This window comes from Mercenaria mercenaria, chromosome 6 (genome assembly GCF_021730395.1).
Source record: "Mercenaria mercenaria strain notata chromosome 6, MADL_Memer_1, whole genome shotgun sequence".
Lineage (NCBI taxonomy): Eukaryota > Metazoa > Mollusca > Bivalvia > Venerida > Veneridae > Mercenaria > Mercenaria mercenaria.
In genome coordinates this window covers 44,260,593-44,276,656 of record NC_069366.1, presented here as the reverse complement: position 1 = coordinate 44,276,656, position 16,064 = coordinate 44,260,593, and the positions used below count along the sequence as shown (strand labels likewise).

The 16,064-nt window shown below is 33.4% G+C and overlaps 2 protein-coding genes and 1 long non-coding RNA gene across 3 annotated transcripts; 1 reads left to right on the top strand and 2 right to left on the bottom strand.

Moving 5' to 3' along the window:
* The first annotated feature begins 1,846 nt into the window (after positions 1 to 1,846).
* On the top strand, positions 1,847 to 5,652 carry LOC123549068 (MAM and LDL-receptor class A domain-containing protein 2-like). Its single transcript, XM_053546779.1, has 6 exons — positions 1,847 to 1,865; positions 2,986 to 3,090; positions 3,626 to 3,769; positions 4,006 to 4,166; positions 4,445 to 4,643; positions 5,235 to 5,652. Exons 1-6 carry the CDS (start codon positions 1,847 to 1,849, stop codon positions 5,237 to 5,239), a joined length of 633 nt encoding a protein of 210 aa, XP_053402754.1. The 3' UTR covers positions 5,240 to 5,652.
* Positions 5,653 to 6,511: 859 nt separating this feature from the next.
* LOC128558025 (capping protein inhibiting regulator of actin dynamics-like) lies at positions 6,512 to 10,819 on the bottom strand. Its single transcript, XM_053546778.1, has 2 exons — positions 10,414 to 10,819; positions 6,512 to 6,573 (listed from the first exon to the last, which is right to left on the bottom strand). Exons 1-2 carry the CDS (start codon positions 10,817 to 10,819, stop codon positions 6,512 to 6,514), a joined length of 468 nt encoding a protein of 155 aa, XP_053402753.1.
* Positions 10,820 to 11,338: 519 nt separating this feature from the next.
* Positions 11,339 to 15,799, bottom strand: LOC128557703 (uncharacterized). Its single transcript, XR_008371338.1, has 3 exons — positions 14,761 to 15,799; positions 13,842 to 13,938; positions 11,339 to 13,315 (listed from the first exon to the last, which is right to left on the bottom strand). It is a non-coding gene; the product is annotated as an uncharacterized LOC128557703 (long non-coding RNA).
* Between the last annotated feature and the right edge of the window lie 265 nt (positions 15,800 to 16,064).

Here is a 16,064-nt window from a genome sequence, read left to right as displayed (position 1 = left end):
TCGTATGTTTCCGTCAATTCTTACGGAATTTAAGCTCCTTAACGGTAATACCTGATATCTTTTCACCCGCTAAACAGCACACATGTACGGATTTATAAATTAGTGGACGCTCCATAATATGATTTGTTTACAGCCAATAGTCAGTTTTAAACAGCTTGAGGATCGAAGTTCAAAATTTTAAAAAGAAACGTTGAAATTTGAGGCGGCATATTTTGGGCAAGTTAGAAGTAGAAAATCAAAATTCAAATTTTGAAAGGATGATGTTGAATTTCGCTTACATTGAATTTCGCTCAGACTAGGAAATCGAAATTAAAATAAAAAGAATTCGTCGAATTTCGAGGCAGAATTGAAATTAGATCCAGCAGGATGACAGAAATTTAAATATTTTGAGGGGAGCGGTCGTCCAGTGAATAATGTGTCGGCCGCTCAGCCCAGGGGTCGTGGGTTCGAGCATCCGTTAAAGGGGTCACGACTATGACTTCTCATATGACACCAGTACTGGGTTTTCCCGGAAGCTGGCTGTTTAAAAGATAGTTTCACATTCAATACCAGTTTTAAATTCGATTGCTTTGAAAATTCGAGCATGCTTGAAATATAATACCGAGAATAATCTATTTAGATCTTTAACAAAGAGCTGTGTTCAATAAACGCTTGATGCCCCCGGTGGCATCCTTGTCGATACAAAGCAGCCTAAGTCCAAAACGAGGTCAAGTTCAATGTCAAGGTCAAACTGAGGTCAGGTGATGTCTGAAGATGAGGATGGTCACAGGTTACATCTGCATTTGTATCAAGTCATTCTAGTAAGGGGTATTGATGCTAGACGAAACGGTCCCATTTGGTTAACCTCGTACGGATGAACGGACGGACGGACGAACGAACGGACGGACAGGACAATCACTATATGCCTCCCGCATCAGTAGATGCCGGGGGCATAAAAACTTGAATTTCGATATATCCGATCTTGCACGATTTTTAATCTTTGAATCTTGAGCAGGTCGCAGTTTCAGTATTATACTGAAATTCAGCTTTTCAAAATTTGAAGTACGATTTTTGAGACGGCTCAACACTAATTGCTTGCTCGATATTTGACTTTTTCATTTCAATATCAATCTTGGAATAGGCTGTTCATTTAATACGAGATCGAAATTTGGCTTTTGGAATATTATAAATTTCGATCATTGAGCTGGCCCGAAATTAAAAGCTATTTTGCAATTTGACGTTTTTCAATCTTCAGGTGTACTTAGGATCAAAATTCGATAAGTTATGAAGTTGAATTTCGATCTTCGAGCTGGCATAAAATTCTAAGCTAGTTGGAGACCGCTCACGACATAATAGAGTATACATAAAAACTACTTAAAATCTTTATTTCATAATCATGAACATCAAAGAAACGGTATTATAAAAGCGAGTTTCAATCTGATTGTAAGAAACTAGAAATTACTTTTGGAAAGTCATTGTTTGGTTTTATAATAATGTGTTTGTTGAGAATACCGTTATAAATGGTATTCTGATTAAACCACCAACAGCCATTTAGGTTTCTATTTTCTAATCTATCTTTGCAATCACTGTAAATTAGACTTAACAATATCCCTAAATCCATATGATCAAAAGTATTAATGTAACGGTACATTGGCGAAGAAGGGTTAGACATCGGCCTGAAATACGGAGTAGGCCGAAAACTAGCGAACAGTCTCGACAGCCGATTTACCTGGCCAAACGTATTATCGGTTTTTGTGGTGATTTTCACGATGGGTCTAATTTTCCCATATGATAGTGGTAAACCTTGAACTAATGGTAATTACGAGTTGTATTGATCAATTATGTGTGATATGATAGCGTCGTAATGATGTCTGAGCGCTTTGGAGGTATTGACGTTGCCTAGGAGACGATAAATATATAGTGTGCATGTTCCGAGATCTGAAATTGAAAATTCGCATTTGATATGTTCATATATCTGACGTCATATTTTCAAAATTTAGCAAAATGGGACCAGAAATAAAGATATAAGAGAATTTTTCCGGGTATTTTTTGAATACCCCTCGTACAAATGGTACCATCGCCGCAAGGGAAAGGGGAACAGATACTCACCATGCCTAGGGCTGCAGGGCATGTTAGATTTTTTAAAGATCATGTTTATGATTAAAGTTAGTTTCTTTTTACCAGATGTTATCTATATGTTTTGTTAAACATTTTAGAAACTGACACTTTTATGTAATTTTCGCAAAACTCATTTGCTAGTTTAGTGACGGTTTCATAATTTTTGATGGATGGCTCTCTCACATTCAATTTGAAGATTAAAGACCAATTTTAGGTGTTTCTGTGTCGGTGGTCATTCGAAAACGTTATTTATAACTGTAATAAGATAACTGTAATTAGCATTTCCATGCTTGATGAGAAAAGATTAGACAATAAACAAAAGTCAGATATTTAGAATGTATCAATAACTTTTAAAATTTCCTAAAATTGTTTCTTTTTGTAAATCCTACGTACCCATGTTTAAGATGAAACTACTTTATAATCCAAATAACATGTATATTTATCCATGTTTCCACTGGCCAATATGTGTTATAGGGTTTCTACTTGTTTTAACTTCTGCAATGCACTATATATAAGTCTAGAAAAGAATACTAAGTTTTGTATAAAGAGTAATGATATAATTTTAAACTAACTATATATCAGAAGGTGTAATCAAAATTAAACATCATGTTGTAAAAACATTAAAAAAACATTTTTTGTCGTTTCAACATAATTATAGTTCTCTTTACACACAAAACATGACTGTTCTATATTTACATAGATACTCTGTAGTATTTTTTTTCATATGTTCTATTTCAAATGTTATCAAAATGTTTAAAGAAAATGAATCGGAATAATATATCTCTTTTCATCATATTATAATTTTGATTGTGTTTAACTTTAATTAACATAAATACTAGAGAAAAATATGTTCATTTTATACAATTAGATCACTGAATGTTCTTTTAGGATATGAGAAATCACATACAACTATTGGGGATGCAGGAATATACGTTTGCAGAGCTTCCTGTAACTATGAACATGTGTTGAAAGTCTACCATGTAGATATACCATGTGCGTACTATTTACTTGTGTTATTATAAAAATCAATAAGTACTTATTGTATTGTGTGCGCATTAACAACTTTTAAACATTATCGACATCATTGTGCCTTATGATATTAGTATGTTTTATAAAGAATATTAAGATAAATGCAGCTGATTGACTTATTTTGGATGTGAAACGTTAAACCTCAATTCTGGTAGATTAGACTAACTAGTAATATTATGTTATTGAGTATTCAAACATATTTCTAGTGTCACTTATGCAGAAAATGTGTGCTATAGTTGAATATTTAGAGAAAAAAACTAACACTCAGACAAAGCATGTCATATTTGGACATACTAAAATATACGTTAAACAATTAATGACTTACTTACGACCTGCCCTGGGTAGCGATACATGTTGTGCTGTGGACAAGCTTGACAGTGTGGCTTGGATAAAAAAAAATGTGTGTAAATGCGTTTTAAAGATTATGTGCAAAAATTAGTATATATGATTTATTTATTCCTTACTCACATAGTCTTAAAATATTCATGTAACATTAAAGGGCAATCGGAGACATGCAATTTCGACGATAAATCACTTTGCGGATGGAAAAATCACGGGTCTAGTATTTCTTGGAGCCAGCAGTACGGCAGAACACAATCCAGCGATAGTGAAGATTGGAACAGTCATACACTTGGTGGAACATGTAAATATTTACAGATAAAATATCGTTTTAACATTTTCTTTAATTCATCTCACAAATTAAAAAAAAATATTTAAGTCGCGTTTAAATACTACTTGCACATCATCTTCGTAGGTTTGTCACATGTAACTCGCATTATTGGTTTCGAATGCATTTCTTTAATTTATTAAAATGAGTTGGGGTTTTTTTCGTTAGTGACACATATTGCTTTACCAAATACGTTCTTTAAACTTTTACAGCAAAAGGCGGGTATATGCAGGTAGATGCGATTTCGCAAAGAGATACTGATACGACTGCTCGTCTCAGGTCACATGATTTTCCAGCTGGTCTAACGGTTTGCTTTGAATTTTGGTATCGGATATCTGGAGAGGGACGTGCAATATTATCTATGATCTTGAAGGTATTTATAAATTTGTTTTGATATACTCGAATTTGTATATATCATTAAATTAATTTAATGAAACAAAATTGATTTGAAAATACTAATGAAATGACAATTGTTTTACAAACTGAATCTTGCGGGTTTCATGCCAAGGACTCATATTAAGATATACTGTAACTCGTATTTGTATGAAGAAAAATTCTTGCAGTTTTCTTATATTTATGTCACTTCAGCCTTATAAAACATTGGTAGTAAGCATAACCATGCAATTTGATCTTTAATGACTGTTCTTGTAGGACACTTGCTTGAGTAAGGAAACAGAATTGTTACAAATCACTGGGGACGAGTGTCAAAAGTGGAACAAGGCGACTGTCACTGTGTTACAAAATTTCGTTCCAAATGACTACAACATAGCCCTTAAAGCTGATATTCGACGCTCATTCCATGGAACCATGGCTATAGATGATGTAAAAATCAGCAAGGGACACTGTCAAGGTATAATCTCATGTAACGTATTAAGTTCAAACAAGTTTTGCTTCGTAAACCTTGATAATAAACGTGTTTGTACATTAAAATGATATTTAAATAGATAAGAGTATAAATAAATTATGTTGAGGTAAATACTCTAGGCTTGAACCAGTGTCTACAATAATTAACTGAAAGGGTTAATTAATGATTTTTCCCTCGTACGAGTGTTTTGTAGTGTACTTGTAGTATTTCAGATATCAGCACAAAGCTTGATCACAGCCTTTGCTGCAACATCACAAGTTCAATGTACGTTTTACGGAAGGTCTAAACAGATAGAAACAAACTAATTGCAGTCCGTAAGCTACAAAATCGAATAAAATGTTTAACCAGTCAACAAATTTTGGCAAACGCTTAAAGTTTTAATGCACATTTTATACAATTTCCCCTGCTGGAGAGAACTGTATTGCAATTTTTTAACTATATCTTACTCTCTTAAATGTACAGTCAAAGTGGGTTATACACAAAAAAGATCATGATATTGAAACATTATTTTTTTCAAAACTGTGTTCTCCTTCTGTATAAACCCGCTTTGAACAAATATTTATTTTTATGTTTCAGATTGAGGAAAAACTATGTTCAAACAAAAACATACATTCAAGATAATAGACTCTACAAATTGCATTTCAAGACGACTGATTAAATTTCAGTAAAGGACTGTATGCTGTATAATTAGTTTGATGTTCTTAAAAGTGTACAGGCAAATATTTTCAGTCAAAATATGCCTTAATCGAAAATATAAATTCTGAATTTGATTATTGGAAATACCTAAGCTGAATGTATTTTCCTCAATGTAGTACGTGTTACATGGTTGGAAAAGTCGTAAGTTGTAAATACGTACTTACACTGTACAGCAAAAGTTGCAAAAACATAAAACCTGAATTACTTTGATTATACTTGGAATATATTCAGAATATTTTGAGGGATTAATGATAGTCTGATGCCTTTTTCAGAATTTGTAATAAAACTTAAAAAAATGGTCTTAGCCTTTTTTTTGTTCTGAGCCATCGATATGACGTCTTGAAAAAAGTGCTTAGACACGACACTTGAAGCATCTGTCTTTTCGACACTAACTTGAACTTGTTGGAAGTTGTTATCAAAAGAGTTTACAATTGTCTTTCCTTTCCCTTGCTGGGATACACAAACATGTTGCATACAAATACCAGAAATATATGTTTATAATAATAGGTTATTGTTTAACCTTTAGCCTGCTGGAGAGTGACTCTACCTTTGCAACCAGTGCAGACAAAGATCAGCCTGCACATCGGTGCAGTCTGATTATGGTATGCACTGTTCGCTATTCAGTTAGTAAATTTTCATTAAACACCCCTTCGAATAATAAATGGTATTGCCCAAATAGAATGATAGACCAGTCCATTATAGAAATTTATCAGGGTAAGGGTTAAGTGGTGGCTGACCTCTACAAACAAAACATTGATTTTAGAGCTGTAGATTTCAATTTACAGCTGTAAAACAGGTCGAATAATGCAAATGAGACACAGCTGTAAAAAAAACTTTCAGCTGCAAAAATGAAAAAGGCTACAGCTGTTAATATGCCTAAATGTTACGCTTGTAGAAATATTACAGGTGTTGAAAAAGAGGGCATTATTTTAAGGGACGAAAACATGATGTAGTCACGAATAAATATCTTAAAAGATACACAATACTGGGCCATCATGAGTTACAAAAAGTTTAAGTTCTCTAGAAAGGGTAGCAATTACTACAAAAATGGCAAAATAAATTATCTAGTAAGTAAAGAACAAAATGAATTATTACAGTATAGGAATAGCAAAATTCAAGAGTATGATACAAGGTAGGACCTATGCATCAGATCTTGTTTATAAAACTTTGTCCTGGAAACATGTGACAGTCTTGTCATTACGACTTATAAACTTATCAGCTTCAAATATAGTGTAAATAGTTAATATATGTACTCAAACATGTACTTTTACAACTACATTAGATAATTAAACATTTTCACTTACTTCACAACAGTTAAAATTCTAATATTTTACATTATGTGGTGTCTCTCTAAATTTCAGTTATATCCCGCCAGAATGCATTAAAGATGGCTGACAATACTCGTGTTTCCCTCCATAAAGTTTAAGCTGTAATTTTGAGACATGACCATTTTACAGCTGTAACTTTCAGCTATTTTTACAGCTGTATTTTTGAGACCTGCATGTTTTACACCTGTAAATTTCAACTGTATTTCTGGTCATAATTTCCACTTACATGATTTTTACAGCTGTAATTTCAAAATACAGGCCTTTCACAGACGTTCTACAGTTGTAAAACAAGTCCTATTTTCGTACAGGTATTGTAGAAGCGTGCAAGTCTCTGGCGCAAAAAAAGCCGTTGCGTTTCGACAGACATTTTTAATGATTTTAATATTGTATATCAAATAGAGCATTATATCTTGCAATACTGTTCGAGCAATTTCTACTATCCCTTACAGAAAAGTCACGTTTTTAAGCTACATAATTTTATTTTCTCTTGATGCATTTTGCATTAATCTTCAGTTATATTCATAAATGAAAAAGAACAAAAAACCAGCAATGATTGTGAAGATTATATAAAACAGCAGCAACAACAACAACATCATCATCACCATCATCATTATCAATAATAATAATAATAATAATAATAATAACAAAATGATATGTAAACTAAAAATTAATACGTTTGTATTTCATCTAAGATAATTCTCGCATTCCAGAGGTCTACTATGGTCCCCTAGATGATTTTGAAGGATCTAAGATAGACCGTGCAATTATCCGTGTAAAGTATAATCCATGTGCGTATTAAATTGTTAGAATCATAAGTTAATTCAGTACGCATATTGGGCACGCTAATCAAAACAAAAAGAGATCGCGTGCAGGCAGATTAAATGTATCGGAGAAAAAGTGGTGTATAAGTAGTGTGTGTAGGCATTCCGATCCAGAATAAAGTCGCGGGTTCGAACACAAATTCTAGTAAACCTCTGACGTTTAAGAATTTTCAGTTTTGAAAATGTGGACTCACTAATTAAGTTATATGACACTCAGTATTTTGTATGTAGTCTTACTACACTCAAGCGTACAGATACACGTTTTGAAATTATAATGTTTTTCTCACTTGCACCAGACCAGAAAGAAAATGCCTCTGTACATGTTAGACCCTACCCCTAGGTATTCTATAAGAGCCATGGTCATGAACGGGAAAATATACTAACCCATTTCAATCGCGCATTTCATACCTAAAACACGATGTTCGGTAAATGTGTACTATGGATATTGAACAAGTGGCAATTTATCTTCCATTGTGTACCGGTCACATTTCTTCAATATTTCTTATCTTAGAGAAACAACGCGTAGTTTATAGTTTTTTCAACGTTACACAAAAAAACTTGGTTGAACTTCCCTCCCTGGTGAAGTTCCGGTCTAGATTACAAAACCATTCTGATAGGCTGATGTGAAAATGTATCTAGGTCGTCGTTTAACTACACGTGTACACTAAAATGTGTATATACAGCATAAATGTGCAAAATGAATTAAATAAACAGAACAGATGTATACCAATGCATGACTTCAAATTCAAAATTATATCCAAGATGAATTTCATTCATCATTTCGAGTTTTATTGTAGAACTGTGAATAGTTTGCATTCTGTTTTTTGTCTGTTACATTTAGAAAGCCAAATGCATACACTAATAAGATAATCAGCAATATTTCCTTCTTTTTTCAATATGAAGTACCTTCAGAGGGACATGACCTACATCAAACCTATACATTTTTACTTAACGTAAATAGTTTCAAAAATAGTTGTGGTCGATGGGGCAACATCCAGCTCGAATCCTGTTATATCCTATGTTAGATCCTCTCTTATTTCTGCTTTACATAAAGCAGAAAGCTCAGCTGCAAAAGGACCTTGACAGTTTATCATTATGGGAGCATAAATGAAAGATGTTTTTCAATGAAAACAAATGACACATATTGCATGTCTCTAGGTCTAGAGAAATCCTATTAATACAGTCTACATGTGCACCTTGCACAATCAGTCTCTGTCTATCGTTGACATCAGTCAAACCACCTATTTACCTCAAATCTATCTTGGGGTCCACATGTAAATACAATTTCTAATAAAGCTAGTCAGTGCTTAGGTTTCTTAAAACGTAACATGCATTCTTCTAAAAGTTCCACCATGGCAGCTGCTTATAAAACCATTGTAAGACCAGCTTTAAAATACTGTTTAGTGTATGTGATACTTAACACCAGGCGGATATAGACAAACTAGAAAACATTTCAAGACAATTGCAAAATTTGAAACAACAATTATAGCAAGACCCCGGGTAGAGATCAAATATAATAAAAGACTTGAATTGGAACACATCGTAATTTTAGAAGATAATAGGCTGTAGAGTAGTAAATGAATTTTAACTATATGTTCTACATGTATATAAAATTAACAATCTTCTGAGAGCTGTAACACATAGCCAGACACATTTAGAAAAAGAACTACTAGCCTTATGTTCTTAAATGACCTATTAACCACAGAAAAAACAAGAAAGGTAGGGGTCATATATCTTCTAAAAGACATTTCTTGTCTGACAGGTCAAAACTATGGAATATCTTCCAAACTGACAGCTAAAATGTGGGTATGAACACCTGAGAAATAAGGTTTGTTTACGTTTCATTAAATGCGAAAAATCTCCTTGAAAATGCTACCAAAATACGTATCAAGTATAGGTCCACAATGAAATAAAAACAGGAACTGGCTTACATAAAATTACATAAAACATGAAAATGCCACTTTATCTGGGAAAAATGAGAATTTTTTCTTTCCGCCATTATCCGACTAGCCCGGAAGTGCTGCTTGATAACCTATTTAGTACTATTGTTCCTATAATATAGTAGACTAATCTTATTTCACACAATGGTTTAATATCATGTAAATAATGATCTTAAGCAAAACATTACATCTTACACAAGACATCCCAAACACTACAACCATTTGGCATTTCAGAAACAATCTCCTAAAGCTGATTATTACAAAAAAAATCATTTTTCCCTTTAAAGTTGTTCAGTGGAACACATTACCATCTCATGTGGTCAGTGCTGGAACGGTCTCCGGATTCATATCAGCACTGGCTACATTGATGTTTACACCATAACTCCATTATAAATCTTTTTGCTTTTATCCTGTTTTAACCCTAATAACGTGCCAGGATACTGGTTATATGACCCAGGGAAGTGCCTACGCCTTTAGTATCTTGAACAATGAAATGGGTCCTATCCCTAAGATGACTATGTCTTAGACTAGCTGACAAACGAAATAGAACTACCTTTGTTAAAACGTATAGCTGGTGAGACCAAATATCTCATATATATAGAATTTTCCTCTGGCTACTTTGGTAGGTCTTTCAGCATTTCAAACGTATTGTCAACTTCTGTCAGCTCTGTCCATCGACTGAAATACCTGTCCAGCCTTGCCATGAACTGAAAAACAGTTTCACCACTCTCTGGCTTACATTCCCTGAACTTCAATCTAAAACCTTCCTCTGTCAACTGATAACGTTTCAGCACTGCTTTCTTCAATGCAGGGTAGTCATTGGCTTGGTCTGGAGGCATGCTCGTATATACGTCCAGGCTTTTTCCTGTAAGTAATGAGCTGAGGCTCACAGCCCATGTCTCTTCTTTCCATCCCTGGCTTTTCGCAAACCGTTCAAATCGTTCGAGATATGCATCCATATCATCTTTACTTTCTTCGAACTTCGGTAGCCTTGGCCGTAATGTTTTACTGCTCAAGTGCTCAGCACCTTTATCAGCTCCTAAAGCTTTGGCCTCAGCTTTTATTTTTAAGATTTCTAACTCCTGTTCTTTCATCACACGTTCTTCCTGTTTCAAAGCACGTTCTTCTTTCAAGCGTTCAATCTCAAATAACCTTTTCTTCTCAGCCTGTTCAAGCTCAAACAGCCGTTTCTTCTCTGCTTCTTGAGCCTCAAACCTACGCTGTTCATCATCATAACGCCGTCTTTCCTCATCTCGTCTCAGCATACGTTCCTCACGTTCAGTATACTTCTTCTTTTTCCTATCCACAAACTCTATGCGCTCTGACCCTGAGAGACCCATACGTTCGCCCATCTCAACCCATTTATCGTAGTTCATCTTGAAGCTTTAAGCTGGAACTATCTATAAAACTCAGCTATAAGCCCAGGCTACCTTTAGTCACAACGCCTTCTTGGTACACCAACAGAACGTTAAAACCACTAGTCTCTGTACCTCCTTGGATATAGATCCCGGACGAGCCCCCAAATTGTCAGGATACTGGTTATATGACCCAGGGAAGTGCCTACGCCTTTAGTATCTTGAACAATGAAATGGGTCCTATCCCTAAGGTGACTATGTCTTAGACTAGCTGACAAACGAAATAGAATGTCCTTTGTTAAAACGTAAAGCTGGTGAGACCAAATATCTCATAATATGTGACAGAGCATGAGATTTTGGGTCCAAATGCAATTTTGGTCAAAAATGGGGTTTTGGGCTAATCTGACAGACTGACCCGTTCTGAGTAAAAATCTTCAATTTGACAACAAAAATCAGTCGTTGTCATGGAGATATTACCACTTTTCGGACACCATGTTTTTGTCTAACTGTATCAAATTGAGGCAGTATATCTTAACAATGACACCATATTTAAATAATATCAAGATAAAATACATGATAAAATAACAAAAGCAACATGCAATTTATGGAATGTATTTCTTTTTGTCTCTTTCTTTCATGTAGTATAAAAATATTTATGTTCTAAAATTCGTTTCTATAGGAACACTGTTGTTTAACCTCTTTTTTAACAGTCTCTTGATGAATCTAGCAATAAATTACATAGAATGTGAAATAAATACACAATTAACTTTTTCTAGTGTGCAAACAGTTTACAGACAACTGTTTTATGACATTCTTTTGAACAAGATACAGAATTTATTTGATATCAAATTAGACAACATCCCAAAAACTAGGACATTAATCTTATTGTTATAGACACCTTATCTATTAAACAGTAAGAAAGAAAATCAGGCAAGAAGATATAATTATTAGACTGTTATTATCAACTGTGAGTTTGCTAAAATTTCAAAAGACTTAGATATACTGATCAGTGAATCATTACCATGGCAACGATGTGGTATTTTCTTACAAAAATACTAATATTACCATGGCAACAATGTGGTATTTTCTTACAAAAATACTAACATTTTTGGCAATTTCTTTGTAATAAATTGAATATTGGAAGTGCTTTTCCATATATTTACATCAAAAGCTGTCTGTTTTCTTATTTAAAAGTAAGAGAGTAGACATCATTCCATGAAAAGTAATGTAATATGGTTTGAGAATTACATAATTTTCAGATACACCTCTCTCAGTTACAACTATTGCCATTTTAAGGCAGGCTTGTGTAATAACATAGTGCTTTGTTGATGCAATTATTACATATGAATATATATTAACTAACATAACACAGCTTAACATATATAACATATAAACAAGAAAGATGTTGTTTACATATGATGATATCCAAAATAATTTAAAAGTTAAATTAATGTTACCATGGCAACAATGCATTATTTTCTTAAAATAGTAGTTTTTTGTAAATTTTCCAGAAAGAATCAGAACATTCATTTAGCATCTGTTCAGTATACATTTGTTTTACACCACAAATAGTCAATTATGATCATTTATAAAAAACAAACATCATTTTATGTAATATAACTTGTCTTTGAGAACTACATATCTTCCTGATATGCCTACCTGCATTACAGCTCTGTCATTTTATGACAGATTTGTGTTATAACATGTTTTGTTGATGGTTACACATAAAAGATCTTTTCTTGCAGAACATAGTCTGATTAGCAGAATATAAACAAGACACATGATGTTTACATAATCAAACAAATCCAAATTTAAGTCAAATTTGTGCTACCGTGGCAACTCACAATGTTTTGCAAAAACAATTAGCTATTTCTGCAAAGGTCATGTCATGTAAAAATATCTTTTAACACAATTATAACCATGGTTTAACATGATTAATTCTTGAAATAAGATATATTACATTCAGCCAGTAACAAATATTTTCTGCTATACTGGTAGTTTTCTGCCATTTCTGGAAAAATCCTTCTTACAATCACACTGGCAAGGCAGTTTTTATTGTAAAAATGTTTCCTCCAAAGGGTGTGCTTTAATGTCACACATGTTGTAGTTTTGAAACAACTAGGATTCATTCAACAGACATGTCTTAGTATTTCATGCATGCAGTTTTGGAAAATTTATAAGTTAAATGCTGTATTGTTAGAACAATTAGGATAGTGCTTCTCAAACAACTTCACAGCTGTCATGACATCAAAACACTACTTTTACCCAATATTTCTCACAATTGACTAAGTTTTACTTTTTCTTGAAACACATTTGTAATTTGAACTAGAAATTTTCACTTTTTCAGGTCATGAGGGCAGGAAACATGACCTTATTTGTGCAATATGGAGTTATTGCTCATATCAGTATTTGTGACATGCACTCTATTCCACAGGCATGATTTCAGCTGGATGATCAGTAGAACATATTAATTCCTTCTGTTTCATTCCCATTTACATATTCATAGTTCTTTCATCACTGCAAAACAAAAATTCATCAACATTAGAACTTCATTTTAATAAGATTAGTATAAGGTTACAGAATATAAGACTATAAAGCATCTTTTTAAGCTTAAGAGAGTCTTTTTGTTAAAAGCTGAATGAAAGCAGATTTGATAAGTATAAACTCATCCAAGAATCTTACAGTATTCATGCAGAAAAGGTAGCTTTTCAAGAATACATAAACTAGCTAAGATTCCTACAGACTAGGCATACAATTCATGCAATCAAACTTAATGTAAACACAAATACTGTAAAAATAATTTTGAAAATATGAAAAAATACATACATGATATATTCAATTATTGTATGTCATTACTTATTCACTTCTTAATATATTACACATTTTTGTTGAATGGGTCTATAATCAAAATCATTTCTCTTAAAATGTTATGAATGAAATAGATCATTTATGTTTATACTACTTTAATGTCTTTATCTTTCTTAGAATAGCAGTATAGTAACTGTAAAAAAAATACTAAAAATGTATGAAGAAATTTACAAACCCCCATAAAATCCAGGTTGTTGTGTATAGACCTTCCTGGAAAATCATTTCACTGTTTAACATCATTGCATCAAGCCAAACAATCCTCAGTGGTTGATCTGTAAAATGAAAAAAATACTGAAAAAGGCTGTAATGTGAGATAAAGATGCCCTGGGCAATTAGCTCAGTACATATTTAGCACAAAGACTTCTATAAAAAAGAGTATTAGGTTTGAATTCCTGGCAAGGCTTTCAAAACAAAATGTATCTAAAGTTTATTTATTTTACTAAGTGGTTTTTAGTCACTTGCCAAGAACAGTACAAAATGGTGAGGAATCCAGAAATAATGGCCAAGTGAACAGTATGCAAATTTAACATGAAAAGCTTTGGAAAACACTGTCTCTTTCCAAGTAAAAACAATATTTATGCCTTGTAGAAGTTTTATGTATGGACTGATTTGACATTACATGTAAGAAATTAGTGGTTGAAGCTGACAATAGATGTGTTTCAACTATTCCTAATCAGTCACTTTCATGGCATGACTATATTTATAAAATGATCAGGGCTTTAACTTTAATATGTAACTAAACATTATGACTGACTGTTGTAATTTTGTCTGGCACCAGAGTCACAAGGTCTTCATGTAATTGTCTTGCATACTGATTCTACTGAATACTTCTTGTAATTGTCTTGGATACAGATTCTACTGAATAAGAGTCAAAACCGATTTTAAAAAAGTTGAATTCATGGCAGATTTAGTAAATAAAATATAGTCTACAATATATTGACACTTGTAAATAAAATGTGAACTGCGCTAAATCTACCTCGAATCTGTCTTTAGTGTCAAATCCGGGCTATTTTTGGAAAAGATATCGGACAAAACTGTCGATATGAACTCAAATAATATTTTTAACACTACATATCGCTTAAATACTTACTTACCTTGAGATTCGCTAACTGTCATTCTTTATACAATCGAAATAAATCATCAAATAATTGTTTTTGGTATCATAGTTTCATTTTCTCCACGACTTTCGATGTTTACAAATGGCGTGTCGATTCAAAGGGCGATAAATTATCAATCATTTAAATTTTTTAAAGAAACGGAATTGCAAAACACGGAAATGTTTATAAATGTCACTTCATTTTTTTCTTGTGACAAGGTAGAGTATTATTGAAAACAAGAAATGCATTAATTGCCGCGAACACGTGGTAACGTCCACCATTTTTTTGTGACGTAACTTTAATCGATGTTTTCTCAAATGACGTAACGCCGAATTTGGACCCAAAATGTCATGGTGCGTCACATATATAGAATTTTCCTCTGGCTACTTTGCCTAAATGATTCGTGTACCAATGATTCGTAAATGATTTTAATTATGAGCTAGACAATTTCAGGGATCAGGCAAATCACTAAATGTTTCAAACTAACAATTTTCAATTAGTTCAAACTCCTATAGGCTGGAGACTCTATACTTGACTGGTCTTTTTGTTGAAGTTCCCGTCAGACAATGTCTTTGAATCAACAACATACGAGTCCTATCGCATAGATGCTCGGCCTCTGTCCTCTCAAACTCTATATGATTGCCCTGACTCTTGGATGCTCAGCGCCTATATGCTATCATATATAGCATTCAACTACCATATAGGTATATCCCCGATGCCTTGGCTGTACTTCGCCGGTAATGCTGAACCGCCTATAAGCTGGAACTCTCTTACTATCTCAGTAGATTACCAAACTCTGGGTCTCTGTCTCAGCTTTCCGATGCTCAGCCTATATTTGCTATCATCTATAGCATTCAACTACCCTTAAGGTAAAACTCCTATGCGCTGCCCCTATAGCTCAAAACCTTGTTGAAATTCTGCAACTCTTCTTTAGTCTTTGAACTCCAAAACGTCTTCTTTTTAATAATTTATCCGCCATGACAGGGTAACTGCAATAATCTCCTTATCAAGGTACTGGGATAAATTATTAGTTGAATCCTCGGTGTGTCTTCTTCTACCGCTGGATACCGAATGCCTTTTCAGTCATCCATCTACCTATTTATACCCCAGTAGACGTGCTATTTTTAGAACTTGTTTCTGATTGGTCCAAATTTAAACATAGCGTTTTACAACGAGTACTTGCTCTATTAAATATCTGGTTCCCTTTAACTTTTGTATATGACATAATGTGTGATGCTGGAATCCAGCTATCCACATAATGAACCCAAATCAGCCACAAATGACCCAAATTCTATTATTTA

Excerpts from the sequence above, each read along its gene's own strand:
- LOC123549068 (XM_053546779.1), top strand. Across the intron at positions 3,091-3,625 it reads CTACCATGTAGATATACCAT|GGCAATCGGAGACATGCAAT; the intron begins GTGCGTACTATT and ends GTAACATTAAAG. Across the intron at positions 4,167-4,444 it reads TATTATCTATGATCTTGAAG|GACACTTGCTTGAGTAAGGA; the intron begins GTATTTATAAAT and ends CTGTTCTTGTAG.
- LOC128558025 (XM_053546778.1), bottom strand. The coding sequence starts at position 10,819 with ATGAACTACGATAAATGGGTTGAGATGGGCGAACGTATGGGTCTCTCA. Across the intron at positions 6,574-10,413 it reads GCTACCGAAGTTCGAAGAAA|CTGATAAGTTTATAAGTCGT; the intron begins GTAAAGATGATA and ends CTATATTTGAAG.